Source organism: Silene latifolia, chromosome 8 (assembly GCF_048544455.1).
Source record: "Silene latifolia isolate original U9 population chromosome 8, ASM4854445v1, whole genome shotgun sequence".
Lineage (NCBI taxonomy): Eukaryota > Viridiplantae > Streptophyta > Magnoliopsida > Caryophyllales > Caryophyllaceae > Silene > Silene latifolia.
In genome coordinates this window covers 6349220-6374132 of record NC_133533.1, presented here as the reverse complement: position 1 = coordinate 6374132, position 24913 = coordinate 6349220, and the positions used below count along the sequence as shown (strand labels likewise).

Genomic DNA, 24913 nt, shown 5'->3' with positions numbered 1-24913 from the left:
ATAATTCGGGAAACTGACGGAATATCCGTCAGTAAAAAAATATTGACGGACATTCCGTCAGACACCGTCACAGGTTACTGGCGCGTTGACAAAAAGCAATGGCGCCATCGCAACCTGACGGATTTCTGACGGATTATCCGTTAGTTAGTCAGCATTATTGACGGAAATCCCATCAGACATCCCCTTCCCAGAACCAGGTAAAACTCAATTATTGAAACAAAAGTCCTGACGGAATATCCGTCAGGAAAGTCAAAATTGTGTCGACTTTTCTGACGGATATTCCGTCAGGACTTTTGAAAAACATGATTTCCTGACGGTTTTTCCGTCAGGACTGTCCTTTCCCTGAAATGGCCATAGGCTAATAATTGAGATAAAACTCCTGACGGAAAAACCGTTAGTAACCCGTGTTTTTTTGAAGAATTCTGACGGAATTTCCGTCAGACACGCCTATTAACTCAAACACGAACAAACTCCCTTGACACTTTACCATTTCACTTCCCTCAAATCGATTAAAAATCCTTAACCTTAACCTTCTAAAACCCGACACCACCACCACTATCCTCCACTTCTGGCGCCACCACCACCACCACGCCGTCGCCGCCATTATTAGGTAATGTCTTTTGTCTTTCCTTCCTCTCTCCTCTCTCCTCTCTCTTTTTCCTTTTCCTTTTCCTTTTCCTTGTTTTTATTTTTTCTTTGTGCTCCAGCCACCACCGCCCCCGCCTACCGCTACCCTCCACCTTCTTTCTCATCCTTTCTTTTTAATTATTTGTGAAGTTAATTAGGTATTTTTTAGTCTCCTTTTAATTAATTTTTGTTTAATTAGCTTAATTGATTATACTTTTAACGATGTTTATGGTCCAAGTTTTTGGTGTTGGACTCCCAAAGAGTGGATGTTACTTTTGGTGCACAAATTTTTATTTATGATGGACACTATATGTGTTAAGCTTAAAAAAGATTACATAATACCAAATCAAATGTCAAGTTGTCTAAAAAATGTCAAAAGTTTGGTCTTTATTATCAACATGTTGTGGTATTTGACTCGTTTTAAGTAGGACTTGTTGCTTGACATTACGAGGAAATAGTGCCTCCAGCAGATCCGTTTCAGCTTTCAAAAACCGTTTCAACTTCATAAAAGCAACCGCCCATGAAATAGTGTCTTGACATTATGAGGAAATGTGTCCAATATCATGAAACACAAATCAATATCAGCTTGGTATTCCTCAAGTTTTAGGACACACGCGGCGAGATTAGAATTAAGGGAGACCGTAAAGTCTAATAAAGATTGGATATCTTCACCACCAATAATTCCCAGACTTAGACCTAAAAGTTTGCATGCTTCATCGTAGCAATCAGCAACCCTATCGAAATAATTTTACTTAAAAAAACCATTCCTCTTGTCTTTAAGCTCCTTAACCTCAGACAAAGGTGACCCCTGAAGTTTCATAAAGGAGCCTAACATCCTATCCCATCTTTCTCCATAAACCCATCACAAACATGATCACAAACAAAGGCTTTAAGAAATGTATGATAAACTGTAGAAGACGACATAGTAACAGCATCGAAGTAGTGGAAACAACACACCTTAAACCCCTACCCAGGAAACAATAGTAAAAGAGCCCAAACCCCTCAACAGAGACCAAGGTACCAGTAAAAAAGCAAAGACGTTAACTGAAAAACAACAGTGAAAACAAAATCGACCAAAATCACATCCACCACAAGATCTTACGAAAAACTTGAAAATATTAGAGATTCTTGATCAGAGCATGAGTTGAAAAAAAAACGGCCATATATAATCTGACAACAGCGAGAATAGAATAATTAAACCGAAATTAACAACATGCAGAAATAGCAACCAAACCTGGAAATCAGATTAAATACGCAAAAGGCCGTAACACGATGGTGCTGAGGTAGAATAGAAAGGTTTGAATAGAAAAGGTTGAAGAGACCTTGCCAGCGACCAACAGAGGGAACCGGAGAAGCCGCCGGTGAGATGAGGAAATTGGGTTAATTTGGGGGTTTTCTCTCTCCTGGAATTCTTCCATATTGATGTATTTTTTAAAAGAAATGTTAATGAATGCAAAAAACTAAGATAAGATTTGAAAAAGTGTGTTCTACTATAAATTATCAATTTATTATTCCCTCCAATCTATTTGCAAGTTTATTAATTTAAGTTCAAATCCATATAGTGTTAAGAGTTCAGCTCAATTCCATTAAATACAATTAAGTTTCATTTCGGCTCAAATCGTATTGAGTGTTTACTCTTTTAATTGGTAAATTTTCACCCCACAACGCATTGAAAAAAGTTTGTCTATAATGTACAAATATCGTACCACAAATTTTCGATGTATATAATTAAGCGTTAGTTAGCGGAGTTTCTTAGTCACCCACTGAATTAAAAAACAACTTGAAAGAACTATGATGTTTAGTTATACCGATAGAAGGCTATAAGAGCGGGTATGGTATTCATAACGAGGAACCTGAATTGGTTATATTACAAATCCAATGAAAATCTTTTGAATTGAATTAATATGATTGTTGGAACTATAATGCAATAAAATTAAACAAGAATTCTCGCATTCGACCGTCCTTAACGTATGGCCAGCAGCCCAAAATAAGAGAAATGCAAAAATAATTAAGTACAATGTACCTTTTTAAACATAGAGTGCATGGAGGGAGGATGCACTCTTTGCCATATTCCCTATTAATCACTACTCCGTATTATATTTTCTCAGTTCAGGTTAATTTCTTTAATCAATTTTATTTTTGAGTATCTCGTTTATTTATTTACTTTGTTATATTAAGAAGGTTAATTTGATCATTTCCATAATCCATATATAATGGTCCACTTGTCAATTGTCATCCACTAACCTCATTACAATTTACAAATGCCCATCTTTTTGTCAAAACCAAAATTGAACAAATATTAGATTTATCGTTGGTATGTCTTAAGGTGGAAATCTCTATAATATAAAAGCTAAAACATTTCTTGCAATCTCGTAGGTCCCTCTTTTTAGGGAGAGAAAAAAATTATTTTAGGTAGGTCCACCCACTTCTTTCTTCATATTTACTTCCTCCATTCAACTCTACTCTACCTATTTCTATTTTCTACACTATTCACAAGTGCATATTCATTCTCGATTTTCTCTCAATATATAAGTGAAAATATATTCATGTGAGATCTTGTTTGATTCGTCTTTACGAGTACATTAAAAATATCTAACTTTTATAATTTTTACAAATACGTAGCTAACGATATTTACCGCGTAAAACATGCGTTGACAAACGTGAAAAAACAAAAGTGGTAGAGTGGAGTTGAATGGAGGAAGTAATTACTCTCTCATTTCTTTCATTAATTACTCCTCTTTCCCCCCACCTTCCCATTTAATTAATATAGTTGAACATCTACCTACATACAAACAAATTAAAAGAAAAATTTACTAAAATTGAAGGTAAAAAATTAGAAGCTTGAACATGCAGAACAGGTGTGTCTTATAAAAAAGATTAATGAACAACATTTTAGCAAACAAAAAAAAAATTCAATACAATACATCTACAAACTTTATCCTAAACATAATATTTTTAGGATTAATAAAAGGAATAAGTTTTTTTTATCATAAGTAAAATATATCTATATTTATTTTTCTTTTAAATTTGTATTAGTAAATTTGTGCATTTTTTTTGCACAGGTTTAAAACTAGTACTTGTTTTATAGATAAAACAGATAAAAATACTCCGTATTTCACTATTTAGATAGTTGGACAAAACTTTTTGTTATTCCCTAGATATTTTGCCTTTCTATTCAAGTGACTATTACTCGACCCATTTTTAACTGCGTTAAATTTAATAATAAGATTGTGGTAAGTTTAATATTTAGTGATTATGTTATTAATAATTAATTAAAAACTAGAACTTGATTAGCACGTTAGTTGACGAGATTAAAAATGTCTATATGTAAATAAAATAAAATAAAATAAAATGGGAGAGAGGATTTATTACCGTTGGATTTTACCCAATGTAAAAAAAAAAAAAAAAAAAAAGTAGTACAAGTTTTGTTTGTAGTCTCCAAAGCTGCAAGTTTTCAGTTCAAACCCCCTGCAATTCTTCCATTACCTTTCATGTTGAAAATATTCATCTTTCTAAGCCCATTCTTCCACAATCACCATTACACTTTTTTCTTCTGTTTTTCTCTCTAGTTTAACTTTTATGTTCTTGAAAAATTTGCAATTTTCTTATAATGAAAATAGAGGAATGAAAGGGTACAATTTCACTTTTATGTTTTTACTGCAACTTATCACTTTATTTGTTTCTTTTGTTGCTAAAGGTTGTTCATCTCTGTTTGTGGAACAGCTTTGAGGAATGGGCTCATTGATTGGCAAAAAAGCTTAAAGTCTTCGAGGCTTTAAGAGCCGATATAGTAACTATAGTGCCAATGGGCAACAAGGGAGAACATGGCTTAAGATTAATAGCCGTATTAGGACCATGGTGTCTGAGTGTTGGTTCTTGCACATCGAGCAAGAAATATTTTACCCGTTTTAATTAATTTGTTTTATGAATTATTTAATTAGTAAAGCCTACCGTTAATTAATTACTATGTATTTTTTTTAGATCCAATCTGTAAATAAGATAAAAGCACGATTCTGATGATGATATTTTACTAATAAGACAATCCTAAAAGAGTCTTATTTATTTATTTATTATCTATTTGTAATAAAAAATGTCCAACTCCAACTAATTCTAGGGTTTATGTTTTTGTAGCATACCGGAGATTAAGCTTACTTCTTCTCCATGTATGTTATATGTGTCGAAGATGAATTCCTGCTTGAACCTTGAGGAAAAATAAATCAAATATGTAGTGTATTTATTTAGAGGAAGTTCCTCTTGTCATCTATTATCACTTGCCGATATTTTTTTTTTACGTTACTAAAAAATATAATAAGAAAAATAAGAATAAGAAAAATAACGACAATAACAATAAAAATAATAACAATAGTCGTGACAAAATATAAATAAATGCAATAGTTATGATAAAATACTAACAATACGTGGCAAAATTTTATTTAAATGTGGTAAATGTACGTATATTGTGATAATATACGTAACATAAATATAATATGTCATTATATTGTTACAATATACACACAAACAAATTAAATAGTCAATATAGTCTCGCTATGTTTTTGAAAGCATTAAATAACAATTCTGAAAGATCCTAAAATAATCCTAAAGAATCAAAATATAAAAAGGATGCTGAGAAGACGGATTTTGATGCAATGAAAGCTACGTGGAGCCAGAAGTAGAAGGATCAAGGCATGATTGAGCTCTTTGACGATATGAAGATTTTGATGATGAGCTACAAATATTCTTTGAAATATTTTGTTTAATTCACCATTTAATTTTATTTTCCCGTACTTACACAGAGGAAAATACGCTTATTTCCCAACAAACAATAAATCTAGGTTTACTTAAAGTTATCATACTTATGACATTTACGAAATAAATAACAGTATATCATTTTAAAGTTTAATGACATAAAAACAATCCCTTTTTTATATTCTAAACATATTAATATAAAAAATCCAAGAAATATAATATCTTCATAAAATCTCTAAATACTTCACATGGTCCTTTGCTCGAGAAGTGTGACATGAAATGAGTTTCCGTTAATTTTTTTCATTCCGAAGCAGTTAATTTCGCGTATACACGTATACAAAATGTGACGTTATAAGTTTACCATTAATGTAGTACAAATCTATATATAAACCACAAAAACTCGTGCACGAAAACCATTTCTAGATAACATAAAAAGCAAAGTTAAATGAATTTTCGTTATATAATATAAAAAAAAACAAATAAAATCAAATATGTATCCATTAATATTGAATTTATAACATTTTTCAAATTACAATTTAACTCAGCCTTCGCCCGCCCTTTTTTTTCATGTAAACATTATTGAATGAATAGGAAAAAACTCGCGATTAAAAACACACACATTTCTTGAAGCAGCATCCATTATCAAATTTGAAATTGTCACACTTTCCTCACTCGAAAAGTGAACAATTGGATAATCACTCAGAGGAGGAGTTGACTGATTAGTTTCTGAATGTCCAAACAGAAAACAACGTTCCTCCATGACTTTCGTCCCCAACAACCTACAAAAAAATTAAAATTAGTTGAAATTTGGAATAAACTTCTGACATACATCACAATGTTTAAAAAAAAACATTAACACATTTTTTAAGTTTTTTCTAATAAAATAGATTTTAAAGTCGTTTCAAGGTAGCATGCATTACAGAGTGACCACCAATTGGAAAGTTACCACCAATTGGAGCATTATGCAGTAGTAAAATAATCTTTTGTCTAAGAAACATCACTTCCCCTTGACTCCATGAATAGTGCTTCTTTACATCTCCATTCTGTAATTGTTGTATTACTGACTGGAATTGTTGTTGTATTACTGACAGAGATGATTGTCAGATTGCCAACTTTTCAGAATCTGTTGTTTCAGGTTTTCTAAGATACCTGAATTTCCATGAGTTGATGGCATTCCACCTTAGACAGAGCATCTGAGGCTCCGTTTTCCTTACCTTTCCGATGGATTACCTCATAATCTAACCCCAACAGTTTAGACAAGCAATTACTTTGAAAGGGAGTTGTTATTTTTTGCTCAAGCAAATACTTCAAACTGAAATGATCTGTTTTTTATGGCAAAGTGTCTACTCACCAGGCATGATTTCCATTTTTCCACTGCGAATATGACAGCATACAACTCGTTTTCATATGTTGAACATGCCAAAGTTCTCTGTGAGAAAGAGAAAGCTTTACTGATATAGGCAATAGGATGGCCTTCTTGTGTTAGTACGACTCCCATGCCTTTATCAGAAGCATCGGTCTCAATAACAAACACCTTAGTGAAGTTAATAAGAGCAAGAACATAGGCTTTAGTCATGTCGGACTTAAGTTGCTCAAATGCAGAAGCTGCAATTGCATACCATTTAAAGCCATTCTTCTTCAACAAATTTGTCAAAGGCTTACTAATAATTTCGTACGATTTGTTGAACTTCCTATAATTAAACGGTTAGACATAGAATTTCCCTAAGCTCCTTAATGGTTCTAGGTTCTAGCCAATCCACCATGGCCTTAATTTTGCTAGGATTTGTCCCTACTCCTCTGGCATTGATGACATGTCCCAAGTACTCGACTTCAGAGGCATCAAAAACACATTTGACACTTTGACAAATTGACATGACATACCTGTTCTTCCAAACTTTTGCTATATATAAAAATGTTATCAAAGAACACTAGCACAATTTTTCTAAGATAGGGTTTGAAAATAGTAGTGTTCATAAGGTATTGAAAGGTTGAGGGAGTACTAGTTAAGCCAAAAGGCACAAATAGGAATTCGTATTGTCCTTCATGTGTCCTGAAGGACGTCTTAGGCACATCCTCATGACCTCAGACCAATTTTAGAAAAAATCACAGCACCATTTAATTCATCCAATAGTTCCTCTATGACAAGAATCGGGAATTTATCCTTCAGAGTGTGGTTATTCAATTCTATAATTGATACACAATCTCCATGATCCATCTATCTTTTTAACCAACAGAATGGGAGAAGAAAGTGGACTTTGACTTGGTCTAACCACACTTGATTCTAACATTTCTTTCATGCTTTGCTCGATGGCATTTTTTCGAATGACGGGATATCTATAAGGCCTAACATTAAACGGCAAAGTTCCTTCTTTAAGATGAATTTTATGATCATGTGCTCTGGTGTCTTGTGGTAACTCTGTAGGTTCTTTAGAAATATCATTAAACTCATGTAAAATGCATTGGATTTCATGGTGTACATAAAGTACCTTGGCCTGCATCCTTAAACTGAACTGACAAGTTGATTGCATCCTTAGTTCCCTTCACTAAGACTGTCCGTCATTAATTATCAATGATCTATTGGCCTACTCCGGGTTTATCACCCTAAGTACATGCTTCCTTCCCTTGTACTTGAATTCCATTCTTAGTTGTTGAAAATCCCAGAGAAATGGTCCCAATGCGTCACCATTGTACTCCCAGTACTATATCACAGCTCCCCAATGGCACAATCATGATATCAGTGGTTAAACTTATAACACCCCCTCATACCAAGGTACCTTACAAGGACTACCCTAGCATGAAAAGCTGTTACCATCTCGGTTGTCCGAGGTTAGTATATCAAAAGCAACAACTCAAAACACATTTATTAAAGTACGAAAGATTTAAAGTTTACATAGTCTCAAAATCCGACACTAAAGAACTATCCAAAAACCAACAACTACAAAATGACAACTAGAACTCTTGACAGTGGAAGCTAAGCTTGCTTGGTGACTCCCCATGACTGCCCCAAAGCTAAACGACTCTGCTCACCATCCTCGAATGGATCACCACAGATTTTACAAAATAACAACGGGGTCAGTTACTGAATAATTAAAGTAAGACAGGTACAATAAGCAACCAGCTGATCATCCTCCTCCTCCGGTCTCCCGATCTCACATAGTAACCGACTACACACCGAAGTGTGTAGCCCTGCTAGATTACCCATCACAACAGGTAATCCTCGCCGCCAGTGGGGACCACAGCCAATCCCCACGTAAGTCCCGCTCATCAATGAGCGATATCCCTGTCCCTTAATGTGCACATCCCCTCCTGTGGCGGGTTCCACGGAGGGCGAACTAGGGCGTGAAGCCACTCCCGCAAGTGACTCCACCACAATCATCACAACACCAACACTATCACCACACCAACACCGCACCAACACTCCAACGATGATCAGCAGACAAACAATCGTACGCAAAACAACATAATCTCAAATCAATTAAACAGGAACTAAGTAGGGAAACCCTACCTTTTCGCAATCCGCTACGCTGCAATCAATCATACAAATGCATAACAAATACCACATCGTCACCTACAACAATGATAATCAACAATCAACACACATATGATGACCAAACCCTAAACCCCCAAATTAACCCAAATAATAATTAGGGCCAAACCCTAAAAGACAACCTATTAGCAGATTACAACGAACTAGAGACTTACCAAATAAATCGAGACAAGAGACGAAAGTGTAGACTTGCGACCGATCAATTAGCCTTGAGAATGATTAGGGTGATTAGAGAGAAATGTGAGCGTCGTTTAGTTTTGGTAAAAGAATGATTTAGAAACCGTAAAAGCATAATTTATAATAATCTCTAATCACCTTAACCAAATCGTGGAATTAAACCCGTCAGACCGGATACTCGGTCGAGTATATACTCGGCCGAGTATTCCACATACTCGGCCGAGTATTCTACATACTCGGCCGAGTGTTCCTGGGCAGTAGCCAAACCAGGATACACGACACCCCTTATTCGACCGAGTAGGCCACACTCGGCCGAGTACCAGCTTAAGAAAACCGTAGTATTACAAAACTCTCGCCTTGTGACTGGTAAGTAAAGTTCTTGTACATTGTTGTACAATAGATAGTTGCTCCATTGACCACTTATACAGCTACCGGATAGGTGGAACTGACATGGCAACCTAACCTTTTGGCAGTTTGCTCATCCAAAAAGTTGTGTGCTTCCAGAATCTACGGGTATATGCACGAATTGCCCTTAACTTTGCCCGAGATTCTCATGGTCAGATAAGTTGCGTTCCCACTAATAGCATTCAAAGAGATTAAGGGACGCAGTTCATCAGTTATTTCACCCCCTTCTTCCCTTCTTGAGATTGCTCCATATCTCCCCACTCATTAGGTTTAGAAAATGTAACAACTTCAATGATATGTAATTGGACTGCACGTTTATGGCCAGGAGTAAAGTTCACAGGATAGAAGAAACATAAGTTTTTGGCTCTCCTTTCTGCAATGAACTCAGGAGTTAGTTGTTTCCTGGTTGTTTTTGGCCGAAAATTTGCAGATAGAACAAATTTCTGAGGAATGTTGATTTGTGGTGGCTGATATGGTAAAGAAAGATTTGGAAACTGGTTTTTCCAACAAGGGTTCACTCTTCTTTTGAATACAATAAAGGGTGTTTTCTTGTAATTTAGCCAAAGCAAGTATAAGCATCAATTAAAGATTGGGGTTTGAAGATCCTTACTGTGCTTTGAATATCAGGTTGGAACCCACTCAAGTACCCAACAATTGATAACTTATTTGTCAGACAGATCAGTTCTAAGTAGTAATGCATCGAACTTTTCCTGATAAGTTTCCATGGCCCCAGATTGCTTCTGATAGAAATGTAAGGAAGATATTATTGATAATGTAAGTGATTAGAGAATACTTGTGTGTTGTTCCATTCATCCAAAGGATGCTATTTATACAAGCTAAGGAAGGAACTCAAAGAATGCTATTAAATGGATACATTGTATCATCTAACTTATGATTACTATGATGCATTTGTATCATATGACTTCAACCATCTTGATTACCAAGAACGGTAGTACCGAGGACAGGCCTCTCGGCCTAATACCCCCCCTCAAACTGGAGCATGTAGATCAAGAATGCCCAGTTTGCGGAGAAGAAAGTCGAATTGAGCGGATCCCAAAGCTTTAGTAAAGATGTCCGCGAGTTGTTCATGAGTAGACAGATGCGACGGGAGAATTAACCCATCAGTAATAGCATCACGAATAAAATGACAATCCACTTCAATATGCTTCGTTCGTTCATGGAAGACGGGGTTTTGAGCAATGTGAAGGGCGGACTGGCTATCACTCAAAAAACGCATAGGGCGTGAGACGGTGACCCCTAAACTAGCAAGTAATCCCACAAGCCATTTTAACTCACAAAGAAGTGAGGCCATGGAACGGTATTCTGCCTCAGCAGAAGAAAGAGAGACTGTTTGTTGCTTTTTAGTCTTCCAGGAAATCGGAGAATGACCAAGGAAAACTATCCACCCAGAAACGGAGCGTCGAGTCAAAGGACACCCAGCATAATCCGAATCACACCAACCCGAAAGAGACAAAGGACTGTCAGAACGCAGTAATATCCCTTGACCAGGCCTACCTTTAAGGTAGCGAACAACACGGAGAGCAGCATCCATATGCTCCTTACGAGGTTGATGTAGAAACTGCGATAAAATATGGACGGCGTAGGTGAGATCAGGACGGGTAACACCTACGTAAACCAAACGACCCACTAAACGACGGTATGCGGTAATGTCATAAAGAATGGGACCCTTGGCAAGACCGAGCGAGTGGTTTTGCTCGATAGGTGTGATGGCTGGTTTGGCACCCAAAAGACCTGTTTCGGAAATAATATCAATAGCGTATTTCCGCTGATTTAAAACTATCCCCTCTGAATTCCGTGCAACTTCGATTCCCAAGAAATATTTTAGAGTTCCGAGATCCTTCATATGGAAGCAGTTGCCAAGATAAGACTTGAAAGAGGATATAGCATCCGAGTCATTTCCAGCGATAACAAGATCGTCAACATAAACCAAAACATGAAGACATACCGATCCCTTAGACAAACTGAACAAGGAATAATCAGAATAAGATTGCACAAAACCGTATGCGTGAAGGGCCGTGGCTAATTTCGCAAACCAACACCTCGGGGCTTGCCTTAGTCCATACAGTGACTTGCGTAAGCGACATACTTTTCCTTCCTTACCTTTGCTAAAACCGGATGGCAACTTCATATAGACCTCCTCAGCAAGATCATCATGCAAGAAAGCATTATGCACGTCCATTTGATGGAGCTCCCAGTTCTTTACAACAGCAATAGTAAGAAAAGCACGTATTGTCACCATTTTTACAACGGGGGCAAACGTTTCTCCATAGTCAATCCCTTCTACCTGGTGATTACCAAAAATGACCAATCGAGCTTTGTAACGCTCAATGCTACCGTTGGAGTTATATTTGATTTTGTAAACCCACCGGCAACCCAGAGCTTTTTTGTTCGGAGGTAAGTCGGTAAGCTCCCAAGTACCATTATTTTCAAGAGCGGTAATATCATCTTGCATAGCTTTACACCAAGCGGGATTGGTAATGGCGACACGAAAGGTGGGAGGTTCAACGCCTGTAGTAATGGCTGCAAGAAATCGTCGATGGCTAGTGGAAAAATTATGACAATTAATATAATTAGCAAGAGCATAAGGAGTACCTGAGGAAGGAGCACGTGGTGAGCTAGGAGGAGATGGCGAGGGTGTGCGTTCAGCAGCGGTTCCAACAACAAAACCCCTTAATCGAGAAGACGGAAATTTGATACGTTTTCCACGACCACCTTCATCGGAATTGCTGTGTGTAGTGGCACCAGTGACACACCCATCCTCATTGCCCACAATATCAGACCCATTTCCTCCATTTCCCGGGGCAGACAAGTCCGTGATGCTAGACCCCTCGACGGTCTGGTCACTAGACTCCCCCTCAGGCGCGCCAATCATACCAGCCCTCCCTCGACACCATCCATCACGGTAGCATCATCCAAGAGCGGGGGAGATACAGAAATTCCTTCATCATCAAAGAAAGACGGAATAGGAACAGAGGGTAAAGGAGAAGAAATTGGGGTTTCGGCATAAGGAAAAGAATTCTCGTAAAAATGGACATCCCGAGAGACAAAGATTTTTCCCGTAGCAAGTTCATACACCTTCCAACCGTTTTTGGTATGGGGGTAATCAATAAAGACACATTTACGACTCCGCCGAGCAAATTTATCGCCCTTAGTATTTTGATTGTGGACAAAACATAAGCAACCAAAGACACGAAGGTTGACATAAGAAGGAGCAGAGCCGAAGAGAATTTCATATGGGTTTTATTTTGGAGTAATGGTGATGGGGTACGATTAATTAAATGAGCAGCAGTTAAGACACATTCTCCCCAAAAAGACGTAGGAAGATTGCCTTGAAACATTAGGGACCGAACAACATTTAAAATATGTCGATGCTTACGTTCAACACGCCCGTTTTGTTGAGGCGTGCCAACACAAGAGGTTTGAAAAAACACACCAGTTTTGAAAAAGAAATCTGCCATGGAGTTAAACTCCGTGCCATTATCACTACGAACAATTTTAACCCGCTTAGCAAACTGATTTTTGACCATAGCCAAAAAACTTAAAAACATGTCGGGAACCTCGGTTTTATCGAGCAACAAATATACCCACACGGCCCTGCAACAATCGTCTACAATGGTAAAAAAATACTTCGCCCCACAGGAAGAGGGTGTTCTCTAAAGACCCCATAAATCACAATGAATTAGAGAAAAAATTTCCGAGGCTTTATTATCATTCAAACAAAAGCTTTGTCTAGCATGTTTAGCTTGATGACAAATATCACAAATATGATTGGAATCGAAAATAATGTTCTTAGCAAACGGAATTAATTTAACCACTTTATTTGACGGATGCCCAAGACGTCGATGCCACAACACAAAAGAGTCATCCGTGCTCACCCGATGAACCGCTGGAGTCGCTACTGCCGCACACAAGAAATAAAGGCCATCCCGTAGCTCACCGGCTCCAATCCTCATCTTCGAAGAAGGGTCCTAAATAGAGCAAGAAGTATTATTAAAACTTAGCACACACGGAGACGTAGTGGTCAGCTGAGAAACAGATAAAAGATTGCATTTTAGGCTAGGGGCGTATAAAACATCACGAAGAATAAGATGAGAATTGAATAAAACAATTCCAGCAATTGTAGCAAAAACACGATGCCCATTAGGAAGAGTCACAGGGCAGGGCGAGATAGTGTGTCGATCCGTCAAACAAGTAATATCACCCGTAACATGATGAGAAGCCCCTGTGTCAATGATCCAAGCATGAGACATACCACTTAATCGATCGGAGGTGCCAATATAGTCAGTAGTAAGTGCGTTGGCGCGCACAGATTCACGAGCAGCACTGCGTAATTTAGCCCGATTCTTGACCTCATCGACAGTACGAGGACGGTCTCCCCACCTGTTGGGAAACTTTTGAGATTTGATAAAACATGAATGAACCTCATGTCCACGACCAGTGCAATGGGAACAAAGTAATTTCCGTTTTTCTTGTTTTTCATTGTCGCGAAGAGTACGCCAATCAACAGTGGAAGAAGATGGCTGAGAGTCACGACGAACCGCACATGCCATGATATCTGTAACGTCCTCAACCACCGCGCCAGAACCACCACGAAGCCGCTCCTTTTGTAAAACAACTTGATAGGCACGATTAAGAGTGGGCAGGGGATCCAAAGCAAGCTGATTGGAACGAATTGTCCCATATAAAGAAGCATCAAGACCCATCAAGAACTTGTGTAATCGTTCATTATCTTGACGAGCGATAGCGGCTTTGTTAATCTGACACAGGCAGAGACCACACAAACACGCGAAAGGAGGTTCGTGTGCAGCAATGGCGTCCCAAAGTCCTTTTAATTGACCGTATTACGCAGTGACGGACATCCCCTTTTGTTGTTTACAATTGTTGAGTTGAGTCTTGAGTTCATGGATTTTGGAGCCATCAATAACAGAGAACCGCTCCTTCAAATCGTCCCAAAGCAATCGAGCATCTTTGCAATATGTGACCGTCTCTTTGACAGAAGGGTCAATAGTATGCATAATCCATTGAACAATGGTACAGTGAACAACTTCCCATTGTTCAAGGAGAAAAGGATCCGTGGGTTTAGCAATAGCGCCATCGCAAAACCCGAATTTGCGTCTCGATTTAAGAGACATACGCATCGACCGACTCCATTCTTCATAATTATCGTGTCGGAGTTTTATGTGGTGGATAGTCTGACCCGGACCATCTTGATTACCAAGATAGTAAGGCGAGAGGACATCAATTGTGGAAGTGGATGAATTACTCTCAATGTGCTCTGCATCTTTACTCATTGTCTGTTTCTGTTTTTTCTGAATTTTTTTTTTATTTTATTTTTTTTTGAAAGGAAACCGAACCTGATACCATGATAAGAATGTAAGGAAGATATTATTGATAATGTAAGTGATTAGAGAATACTTGTGTGTTGTTCCATTCATCCAAAGGATGCTATTTATACAAGCTAAGGAAGGAACTTAAAGTATGCTATTAAATGGATACATTGTATCATCTAACTTATGATTACTATGATGCATTGGTATCATATGACTTCAACCATCTTGATTACCAAGGACGGTAGTACCGAGGACAGGCCTCTCGGCCTAATAGCTTCAAATGAATATTATACTCCTTATATACTATGTGCTATGATGTAAATACAGAAAAAATAAGACAAAAGCTCGTAGAATATTTACGACGACTATATTATCTTCTATTCGGGGCAAGGAGAGAAAGTTGCCGGTTTGGAGAAATAGAGTTGTTGGCTCGATGTGCTGGGTATATCGTATTAATTAACAAGCAATTTCAAGGAATGTTTACACAGAGATAAGTCGGGGAAACTATTACAGGAGAATTAAATGAATCTAAGGGGTCGTTTGGTTCACAAGGGAAAATTGCAATGCCTACGAAGATCCAATTACTATGTTATTCTATTTCATGTGAATTTGAAAAAGTTGTTTGGTTGCGTGTGGGAACTCCAATTCTATAGGAATTTCCATTTACCTAGAGGGACCTAGATAAGCAACTTCCTCCATTACGGAGGAATTAGAGTTCCTAGGAAGTTCCAATTCATGTGAAATGGGTCAATCGGACAACTGCGAAAGTAGTAAATTAGCCCCTTAACTTAGGCTCCGTTTGGCACGACACTTCAGGCAGCTTATTTGACCAAAGTAGCTTATTTGACCAAAATTTCAGCTACTTGATTTTTTTTGCAAGTGTTTGGCAAGTAGCTTATTTGGTCAAATAAGGTACCTGAAATGAAATGCTACATCAGGTAGCATTTGAGAAATCAGGTACCTGAAATGACTTATTTTCCATTTTGTACTCCTTTATTCTATAATATTAAATAGTTTTCATATCCTTTTACGTCATTTTACCAAAATCAGTTACCTTTTCAGCTAGTTTGCCAAACACATTTTTATATAATCAGTTACCTTATTAGCTCCTAATTTTCAGCTACCTTATCAGTTACCTTTTTAGTTTTCAGCTACCTTTTCAGTTTTCAGTTACCTTTTCAGTTTTCAGCTACCTTTTCAGGTTGTTTTACCAAACAGAGCCTTAGTCTAATCGTGAGATTCAACCCCTTAAGTTTCAATTGGGGTGATTAGGCCTCTTAACTTTTGCAAAAGGTGAAATTAAGCCTCATGTCAAAATCTCATGAGAAATTCATTTTCTCATACTGTAAAAACCGAAATTAGTTATGTTTTATTTAAAAATAAGATCGAATTTTTTAAATGTAAATAAAATTATGTTTTAAATTCTGAAAAAAATGAAAAAACTTATTTTATTTTATATTTTTTTTGAGAAAAAAACATCTTTTTATTTAAACATATTTTTGTTATCTAAGAAAATTTTAGACAATTAAAACCAGACACATATATTTTTTAGAATATTCCTTTTTTTTTCAAAAAAAATTATATATGTATATATTTTAAAGAATTGTTAACAATTTTAGGAAAAATATTTAGTTCTCTTACAAAATTTAAATATTTTTTTCTATAAAATATTTAAATTTTTTTCTAATTGATGTTAATTCAATTTCGATTATGACTTCATTTGTTAATTTTTTTTTTGAATTTTGATTGTATATTTTGTAAAACGTATAATTAATTTCACTTTTTATATATGATATATTGAATTTCCCATGAGATTTTGGGTACGGGGTTTAATTTCACCTTTTATATAACTTATGGGGCTTAATCACTACAATCTAAACTTATGAGGTTTAATTTCACAATAAGGCCATGTTTGGTAAACAACGGATTAATTTCAGCATAAGCAGATTGTAACGGCAGATTGTAACAGAAGGTTTGACTAGCATATTATAATTAGCAGAATTAATTTGAGTGTTTTGTAACTGGTAGATTACGATTAGTACATTGTTAGTTTTCTTTGTAAAATGTAGTAAAATTTCCTAGTTTAGAATATGCTGACCAATATGCTGTGTTAAGCAGCATATTCTAATAACAACATATTGACCATTTGACCCCAAATATGCTATTCCAATATGTTGTTTACCAAACATTAAAATTAGCATATTGACTGGTCAAACATGTTAAAACCCTTGAATATGCTAAAAATTGGCCAATATGTTGTTTACCAAACAGGGCCTTAGACCTTTACCAAAAAAAAAAAAAAAAAAAACAGGGCCTTAGACAAAGTAATGAGGCTCAATTACCAGTTTACCACTTCCGCAATCACCCAACTAGCTATTTTTACACTTCACTTCCCATGAATTACACTTCATGTGTTTTTAAAGAATAACCAAACAAGTTCAAAGTAAAGCAATGAAGCTCTATTTATAAAGTATTCCCGCTCAAATTCCCTAACAAACTTCTAAATGCCAGCTAGTTAGTTATGCTAAATTACAAGTAGTTATAATTTGCACGGGCTTCTCACATGTGTGTTGTTGGCATCTGACAATCAATATCTATCTATCTATCTGTATTATTAAAGGAAGCTTTTTTTTTAGCGATTAAAAGTGCAATATTAAACAGTTTATTTGCCATACAATGTTCGTAAAAGATAATGTAAAAAAAAAACTCATCTAATCATTTTGGAGTTTCTGCGGGAGTCATACACAAATATTGCTATACATGTATAAAAAGAAAGAATTGATCCGTTCAATTTAAATTATTAGTGTAATCCATTCATACAATTTTTTTTTTCAAATACCAAGTCGAAGTTTAACTAGAACACAAACAAATTTGGTGATTCAATTTAGAAATAAAACAGTAGAATGCGGCCATTATTCGATCCATGTCATCAGCTACATCATATGTTTCTCACACTGTTTACTCTAATCAGTAGTTTACATTTGCTTTTAAATCAGTTATAGTGTAAACACATCTAAATGCGAGCTAGGAGAGGCCAACGTGCATTCTCTACCACACAAAACATGCCTAAAATGGAACATCAAATTATTTTACATAAAATTATCTTCAATCATTCTCTGGCTTTCTTGCTCGAGTTCCTGGTCATGAACGCCAAAAGCCCACCAAAAGTTCCAAGCAACAGGTTGAGGTAGAAGTAGAAGTAGAACAAAGAAACGATTATGACTGTGGCAACGAGAACCGGTGAATTAGTCACAACAGCACATACTCCGCTAACAAACGCTATCATCAATGCACCCAATGAAATCGAGTTGAGTAAGTGAGCACTTATTGACAAGTTGTCTACAGTCACAAAGGCTTCTTCTCTTGCAACCACAAAGTAGCAGATTATGGCAAGACTAGACAATGTAAATGCGACAGTGTCCGATACCAAAAATGCTTGAAATGCAGGATGTTTTCCAAGCACTGCCAAGCCGGTGGAATTTGCATTTTTTGTATTATCTGGATTGTTCTGAAAGAATCCGCCAGGAACGGTGAATCCAGCAGTGAAGGATACTGTTGCAATTAGCGCGGCAACAACCAACCGAGTCTCATTTGCTTTCTTCAGAGTGCTAATTTTATCTTCCACTTTTCTAAGATTTATGTTTTTCTCTTCTAGTGTAATGTTATTGACATTCTCTTTAACTATCTCGCCGCTGGGGACTCCATTGTTCCTTCTTCGGCTTTTTGGAAGTATCTTACTCATTTGTCTTGGTGGAGCTGCAGCCTACATTACAGTATATAGGTAAAACCAGGAAGTTGTAAGTTTGTATCATAGCAAACTGCTTAACATAGGAGCATACTAAAAACAAGATATGGAACTCGCAAAGCGAGGGAACTAAAAACAACCAATCGGACAGCGCATGGTAAAGGAAAGTAACTGATACAACCCAATTAATCTCCGATGAAGCTGGTTCTGACCCATTCAACTCGTAACGCAACAATGACTTGTTACCCAGTTAAGTTATAAATGCAATTCATTTGACATTTACCTAAATAACTGTAACTGGACATGATTGCAACAAATTATCTGACCCAAAACTCCATTAATGACCTAAAATGGTGCTGCTGACCCGATATGTCTTGAAATCAATATTACTTGCCCTGGCTTAATCTAAACCAAAATTGATAGCTCCTAAGCATACTCAATAAACGTGTTATGAAATTTAAAGGCAGGAGTTAGTCCAGTGGTAGCCGGGTTAAACCTTGAAGCTTGCAGAAATGCAGGAGTTGAGAGGTCCCGGGTTCGACTACCATCTGGGGCGATGATCACTTGGCCACTGCAGCCCCCGAAGGGATTGGCTTACATGGTCCATGTGGTGGTGCGGGAATGCATGGGCCCGGGGGAGATTCAACCCCCTCGTCATCAAAAAAAAAAATAAAAAAAAAATTTAAAGGCGAGAGAGTGAAAGGAAACATACAAAATGACGAAGGCTGGTATTTGAGGCAATAATATCCCCGGCAGTAAGGTTTTGGTTATTGTATGCATTCACATCAAGTATGTAGTCGTACTGCTTAATGAACTTGGCTAAGCGGACAAAACAGTCATGGCTTGGAATGCTTGGAGTAGTAGCGGCTACCAGATGAAGAGGCGTATCCCCATTCTGGTCTTTGTCGTTCAGAAGTCGGTCACAGGAAGGTGCATGCTCTAGAAACCGTTGCAATCTATGGAGACATCCCAAATTGGCTGCATAGTGCACCACATTCTGCTTACTAATATCCACTGTCTCAATACAGTCGGGATACGATTGAATTATCTTACTTGCTCCTTTGAAATTCCAACTGAGTGCCGCGAGGTGTAGAGGTGTTCTCCCTTTATTATCTTGAATGTATGCCGCTGAATTGTACTGATCGTCGTAATTTAGGAGGTGCTGCAGAATACTCAAATCGTGTACATGCTGAGCAGCTGCACAATGAAGTGCGGTTTGCCCCTGATCGTTTTTAACGCTGATCAGTGAACTACCGTTCTCCAGTATCTTCTTCACAACCCCTGATGATTTTTTTTATTAGCGAGAAGCAGGAAAGCTGTAATAGCTGAGTGCCCCTAAGATGGGGTTTTGATGGGTGCAGAAGGGGGTTCGACGTGGGTAGGACGGGCTGGGGAGATAGTTGCCCGCAACCAGGGGGCAGGGAAGGGGTATATGTTCCCTAAAAACAAAATTTGTAAGCTTGGCTGACCAATTTCGAACTCAACGAATGTATATTACTATGTATCACTCTATTAGTTTACTAATTAAGCTAGTTTAACATTTGATTGTTACGGTTTAGCGTATACCAAGGGTATACGCTAAACCAAGGGCAAGGATAAGCGTACCTTCATTCCGACACAGCACTGCAATGTGAAGAACGGTTAGGCCAAATGGACGTCTGTTTTCAGGAAGTGATCCCAATGCTTTGGGAACCTGCAGAATACTACTGAAAGAGTCAACACACCCTTTCTCTGCAGCAAGATAAAGCGGAGTCTCATCCACACCATTAGGGTTATGGCAATCCGAGTTGTCAGGACCTGCTTCTGCTTCCGCTTCAACCAGCAACTTAACAACAAGAGCATGGCCACCCCGAGCAGCCTCATGTAAAGCTGTATCCTTGTTGATGTTACTCATATTCATCAGGCTAGTTACCCCATAGCCTTGCAACATTTGGTACGTTAGGAAAGCTTCAACAGCGTCTGCATGCCCGAACCTTGCAGCCAGATGCAACGGAGTATCCCCATTATCATTTGTCTGCAAAAGCATGGAATTCTCTACTGTTGCACCCAGAACATAATTGATGAAGGGTACGCTCTTGTTCTTGGATGTTATTTTGCCTTTAAGAGGTTTCCCCACGAGAACATGCAAGACATTATTCCCCAATGGAGTTTTCATGTCCTTCCAGTCACGCGACTGCAGCTCATTCACTGAGCCACTCAACGCAGCAAGGTACACATCACGCTCCATGCGACACCTTGATTGGGTTTGTGCTAGTTGCTGGTCCCATTGATTTGGCTGCTGACCATCTTGGTTTGCAGGCTGCTGATCATAGCCATTAGCTTGCTTCTCATCGTAAGTTACTGCAACTTGGTGGAATGGAGGCAGTGGAAATTTATCGTCAGCCATTAAACTTCAGTTTGTAATGTTTCACTTTATTTAACTTGGTTATTAATTTCCAGTGATGCTCTATTTATGCTATTAACAAAAGTCCAGTTTTAAATGCTTTCCTTGATCAACGAGGAGAATCAATGAAATAAGCAATTGATTTAGTCAGTAGGCATGCATTGTTACAAAATGAAGATGACACATATATTGCAGCATTTTAAATCACTCGGAATACTAATTTTCTATTACAAGTCCAAAATTGATAGTGATCATGTGAAATTTCGTTTATGTTTCTGAATTGAGACTTTAGACTAAACAATAATAAACTTACCTCCAAAGTTTAATCGTGGCATTTAAATCGCGACAACTAACTAGCATGTGTGATTAATATTAGTATATGTCCTGACTTTTCAAAGTTGTAAATGTATTTTAATAAATTGATCCACATCAAGATATATCAACACAGTCAAATTAATATTCTTCCTTACACAGTAGTTACACTGTTGAAATAATCAACTTATTAAAAATGCAATAATGAAAACACCATTAATACTAACATATAGATAGACGATATCGTGTGCGCTTACATATTTGGGTGAGCCTTAAGTCCCTGTTATGAATATCAGATCCGCTTACATTGATGGCCCTGTTTGAGCCAAATGCACGCATAAGCATGCCCTAGTTTTCCATTCAACATTTCAACTCTCTCCTTAACACTTCATCTCTTTTCTTTCTCCTCTTCATTTCGACTCTTCCTCACCCTTTAATGTCTTCCAAATGATATTTGACGGATTTTATTGTAGAAATACTTGGAAAGAAATCTTTGCAGGCTTTAATTCCCTCCCGCCTCCCTCCCTGTGATCAGGGAGACTAAAATCGCAGATGACCACTCTTAGACATGATCAATCTAAGTCATAACTAATGAACCGAAAATGACCTGATACCAACTAGCTAAAACTCCTTTAATGGCCTGAAAACAGAAGGCTCAAACAGAGCAAATTAATCGATTTGACCCCGGCCTTAATTGCAGGATATACTTTAAATGAGCCAATGTAGACTAAGTAGTAAGTAGGCACATACGACATACCCAACCAGAATGACCCAGTTTGCTAAGTCTTGTACAGAGCAATGGCATGTACTTGAGATCAATTATTATTTAAAGAACTAAGACTATAGTTGGTAGTGTACTTTATTAGAAGGAAATAAGATCCTCTTCTTGCTTCCCAGTACAACAAGATTATTCCGAACATGTCTTCTTGAATTATCAGATGTAATAGGGAGTAGAAATATTTGCATTTAAATATATATTAATATATGGAAGTATGTTCTCTAATAATATGTGATGCTTGTTCGGAATAATCTTATTGTACTGGGAAACACTATCCCCAACCAAGAATTCCATGTCTTCTTGAAGTATGTTCGGAATAATCTTATTGTACTCGGAAACACTCGTTGTACAGCATCCCCAACAAAGAATTCCATTCTAGTGAAACATTATCCTATACTAGTTACAGCATAAGCACACAGCCACCATCGAAGTACACTCTCAAGCTAATGCATTGTCCTCAATGTACGCTACTGAAACATAAAATCAAAAAACATGAGAGGTGAAGAAGGGAAACAAGCATACCAGAGCACAGAAAACTGCAAAATCAAGACAGTGAAGTTCCACGCCACGCGCCGAAAAGTGCAGTATAATCTGCACAACATTTCAACTAGTAGCCCTCCAAAATCGACACAAAAATAGCATCAGCATATTTTTATAGTATAATTTATCACAAATCAACATGCTGAAAATCAGATTCGACATTTTGCAGAGAATTCCCAAAATTGAAACCCTAAAAACTGGAAATCCATATAAAACACCTAAATTGCAACACTAATGAGCCGAACTAGAATCAAAATTGAACTTATCAGTCAATTAATTCCCAATTTCGCGTACGAATTCCTCACAACGGAGCCATAATTCTTGCAATAATTCCTGAAATTGAAATAAAACTTATTCGGAAAAAATTTCCCCAAATATAATGGGAAATTATCATCAAGAGACGCGTACAGGTGAATATGATCAAATCGTAGCAAATTCGAAAATTCACACAGTAATTCTTCAACATGTGAGCTCTAATTAGCTGGAATTAAATTGATTAGGGTTCAAGTTTATCCAATTAGGGTTTCCTAAATTAATTTGAAAAAGGTGGATAATTTGGCGGGAGGAGATCATGAAACTAGAACGAGGGAAATTTTTAGAATGGGTGTCCGAGGTGTCGTAAAATTCCAGTGATAACGATTTGAGTCCGTTGGAGTTTTTAAAATCAGCTCGGTCAAAGTTTGGCATGAAATCGATCGATACTAATTTTGAGCTCAATATTAGTTGAGCATAACCAAATTCGAGTCAATTCCAAGCTTGGTAAAGCTCGAGTTGAGGGTTTAATCTTTTATTATTTAACTAGTGTAAATCCCGTACTAAAACACGGAATTTTTGAGATATAATATGACATAGTGTAAAATACTTTGGTAGAATATATTTTTGTATAAATATTCACAAATAAGAATTATATATAAGGTAGGCCAACATTTGTATAGATTATAGAATGAGCAAAAATGTTAAGTCCAATAACAGATAGCTATTAAACATGTTAAGGCCCAATATATAGGTAAAAAAAAATCCCGCTTCGTGTAACCAAAAATAAATAAATATATATATATAGGTAAAAAAATTTGAGTGGGAAAATGTCTAGATTCGCCTATTCTTTTAGTAAATAGAGGATTTTATTATTTTGCAATATTTTGCAATTGATTTGTTGTATTATTATTATTATAATAGTGTATAACTAGTATGGATACCGCGCATACATGCGGGGTATTCATAGATCTTTTACTTTATAATGTATTATTTATGATTTAAAATTGACGTATTATTAATTTTTCATATTTTAATATGAGAATAAAAATTGAAATGGAAAATTAATTAAAAGAATTAAATAAATTCACGAAAGGTACATTTTAATGAAATGTGTCATCACAAAACTAATGATTACAATTTATAAAATTTTTCAAATAATTTTAAAGATTTTTTTTTTCAAGAAATTAATAATATAAGTTCATAATTTTTTTATACGAATTAATACTCGTACTTGGTAAAAAAAAATTATGCGACACTAATAATATCAAATTTGTCGGTTTTTCATATACGAATTTTAGATTTATACCAGTTTTGTTTTATTTTTAAATTAAAAGATTATAATTTAATTATAAAAAATTTATAATGATTAAAGATTATATCTTAACTAAAAGATAATAATTTACTAAAAATAGAGTTTTGTTTCCTTATTTAGCCAACTTCCTTTGGAGGGAATACTATTGAAAATTTTTATTTTCTAAATAAAGGGAAATGCAAGTTGAAAAAATATTATCCCTTTTAAAAATAGGATATAATGAAGCCCAAAGCCTAATATAGAGCAACTCATTTAGGCGGGAAAACTTGAGAATCTCTTATTCTTTTAGTTTAAGGGCGATGTTCATTTTAATTTGCAAAGCTTCGTACTACGGACGGACCTACATCAATGTCTTGTCCTCATCGACATAGTGATAATTTCACAATTATAATGATTTGCAATTGAGATGTATGAATTGGACATTTATTATCACGGGTGTAATTTCCTTCTTTAAATTGAGCATTTTGGAGAGAAAATTTTCAAATAATATACAACAATATGATGATCAACAAATATAAAGGTGTTTTCAATTTTTTTTTTTTATTAGATGTCATATTTGTAATTTTTAATGTTATGAATATGATGATAAATTGATTTATTTGACATAAATGTTATTGGCTTTGAACTCCTATATTTTGCCTCGTGGCCTATCAAATTGCCACATCGACTTTTGGTTTAATCTTATATCTATTTATAAATTTGGGTTAACATATTGTAGATCCACCATGTGTTATG

The 24913-nt window shown here is 36.4% G+C and overlaps 2 protein-coding genes across 3 annotated transcripts; both read right to left on the bottom strand.

Moving 5' to 3' along the window:
* Positions 1–12391: 12391 nt before the first annotated feature.
* On the bottom strand, positions 12392–14814 carry LOC141594527 (uncharacterized). The gene is made up of 4 exons (XM_074414539.1): positions 14449–14814; positions 13597–14280; positions 13399–13491; positions 12392–12598 (listed from the first exon to the last, which is right to left on the bottom strand). Exons 1-4 carry the CDS (start codon positions 14812–14814, stop codon positions 12392–12394), a joined length of 1350 nt encoding a protein of 449 aa, XP_074270640.1.
* Positions 14815–17705: 2891 nt separating this feature from the next.
* On the bottom strand, positions 17706–23273 carry LOC141596173 (protein ACCELERATED CELL DEATH 6-like). Of its 2 annotated transcripts, none has more exons than XM_074416266.1 (4): positions 22594–23273; positions 20204–20944; positions 19311–19879; positions 17706–18616 (listed from the first exon to the last, which is right to left on the bottom strand). In XM_074416266.1, exons 2-4 carry the CDS (start codon positions 20823–20825, stop codon positions 17963–17965), a joined length of 1845 nt encoding a protein of 614 aa, XP_074272367.1. In that variant the 5' UTR covers positions 20826–20944; positions 22594–23273; the 3' UTR covers positions 17706–17962. The 2 variants fall into 2 exon arrangements, with proteins under 2 accessions (XP_074272367.1, XP_074272368.1); XM_074416267.1 differs by having other exon boundaries at positions 20204–20938.
* Between the last annotated feature and the right edge of the window lie 1640 nt (positions 23274–24913).

Excerpts from the sequence above, each read along its gene's own strand:
- LOC141594527 (XM_074414539.1), bottom strand. The coding sequence starts at position 14,814 with ATGAGTAAAGATGCAGAGCACATTGAGAGTAATTCATCCACTTCCACA. Across the intron at positions 14,281-14,448 it reads ATTTGAAGGAGCGGTTCTCT|ATTAACAAAGCCGCTATCGC; the intron begins GTTATTGATGGC and ends TGCCTGTGTCAG. Across the intron at positions 12,599-13,398 it reads CGACTCCAGCGGTTCATCGG|GTGTATGAACTTGCTACGGG; the intron begins GTGAGCACGGAT and ends AACGGTTGGAAG.
- LOC141596173 (XM_074416266.1), bottom strand. The coding sequence starts at position 20,825 with ATGGAGCGTGATGTGTACCTTGCTGCGTTGAGTGGCTCAGTGAATGAG. Across the intron at positions 19,880-20,203 it reads AGTGCTGTGTCGGAATGAAG|GGGTTGTGAAGAAGATACTG; the intron begins GTACGCTTATCC and ends AAAAATCATCAG. Across the intron at positions 18,617-19,310 it reads ATACCAGCCTTCGTCATTTT|GCTGCAGCTCCACCAAGACA; the intron begins GTATGTTTCCTT and ends ACTGTAATGTAG.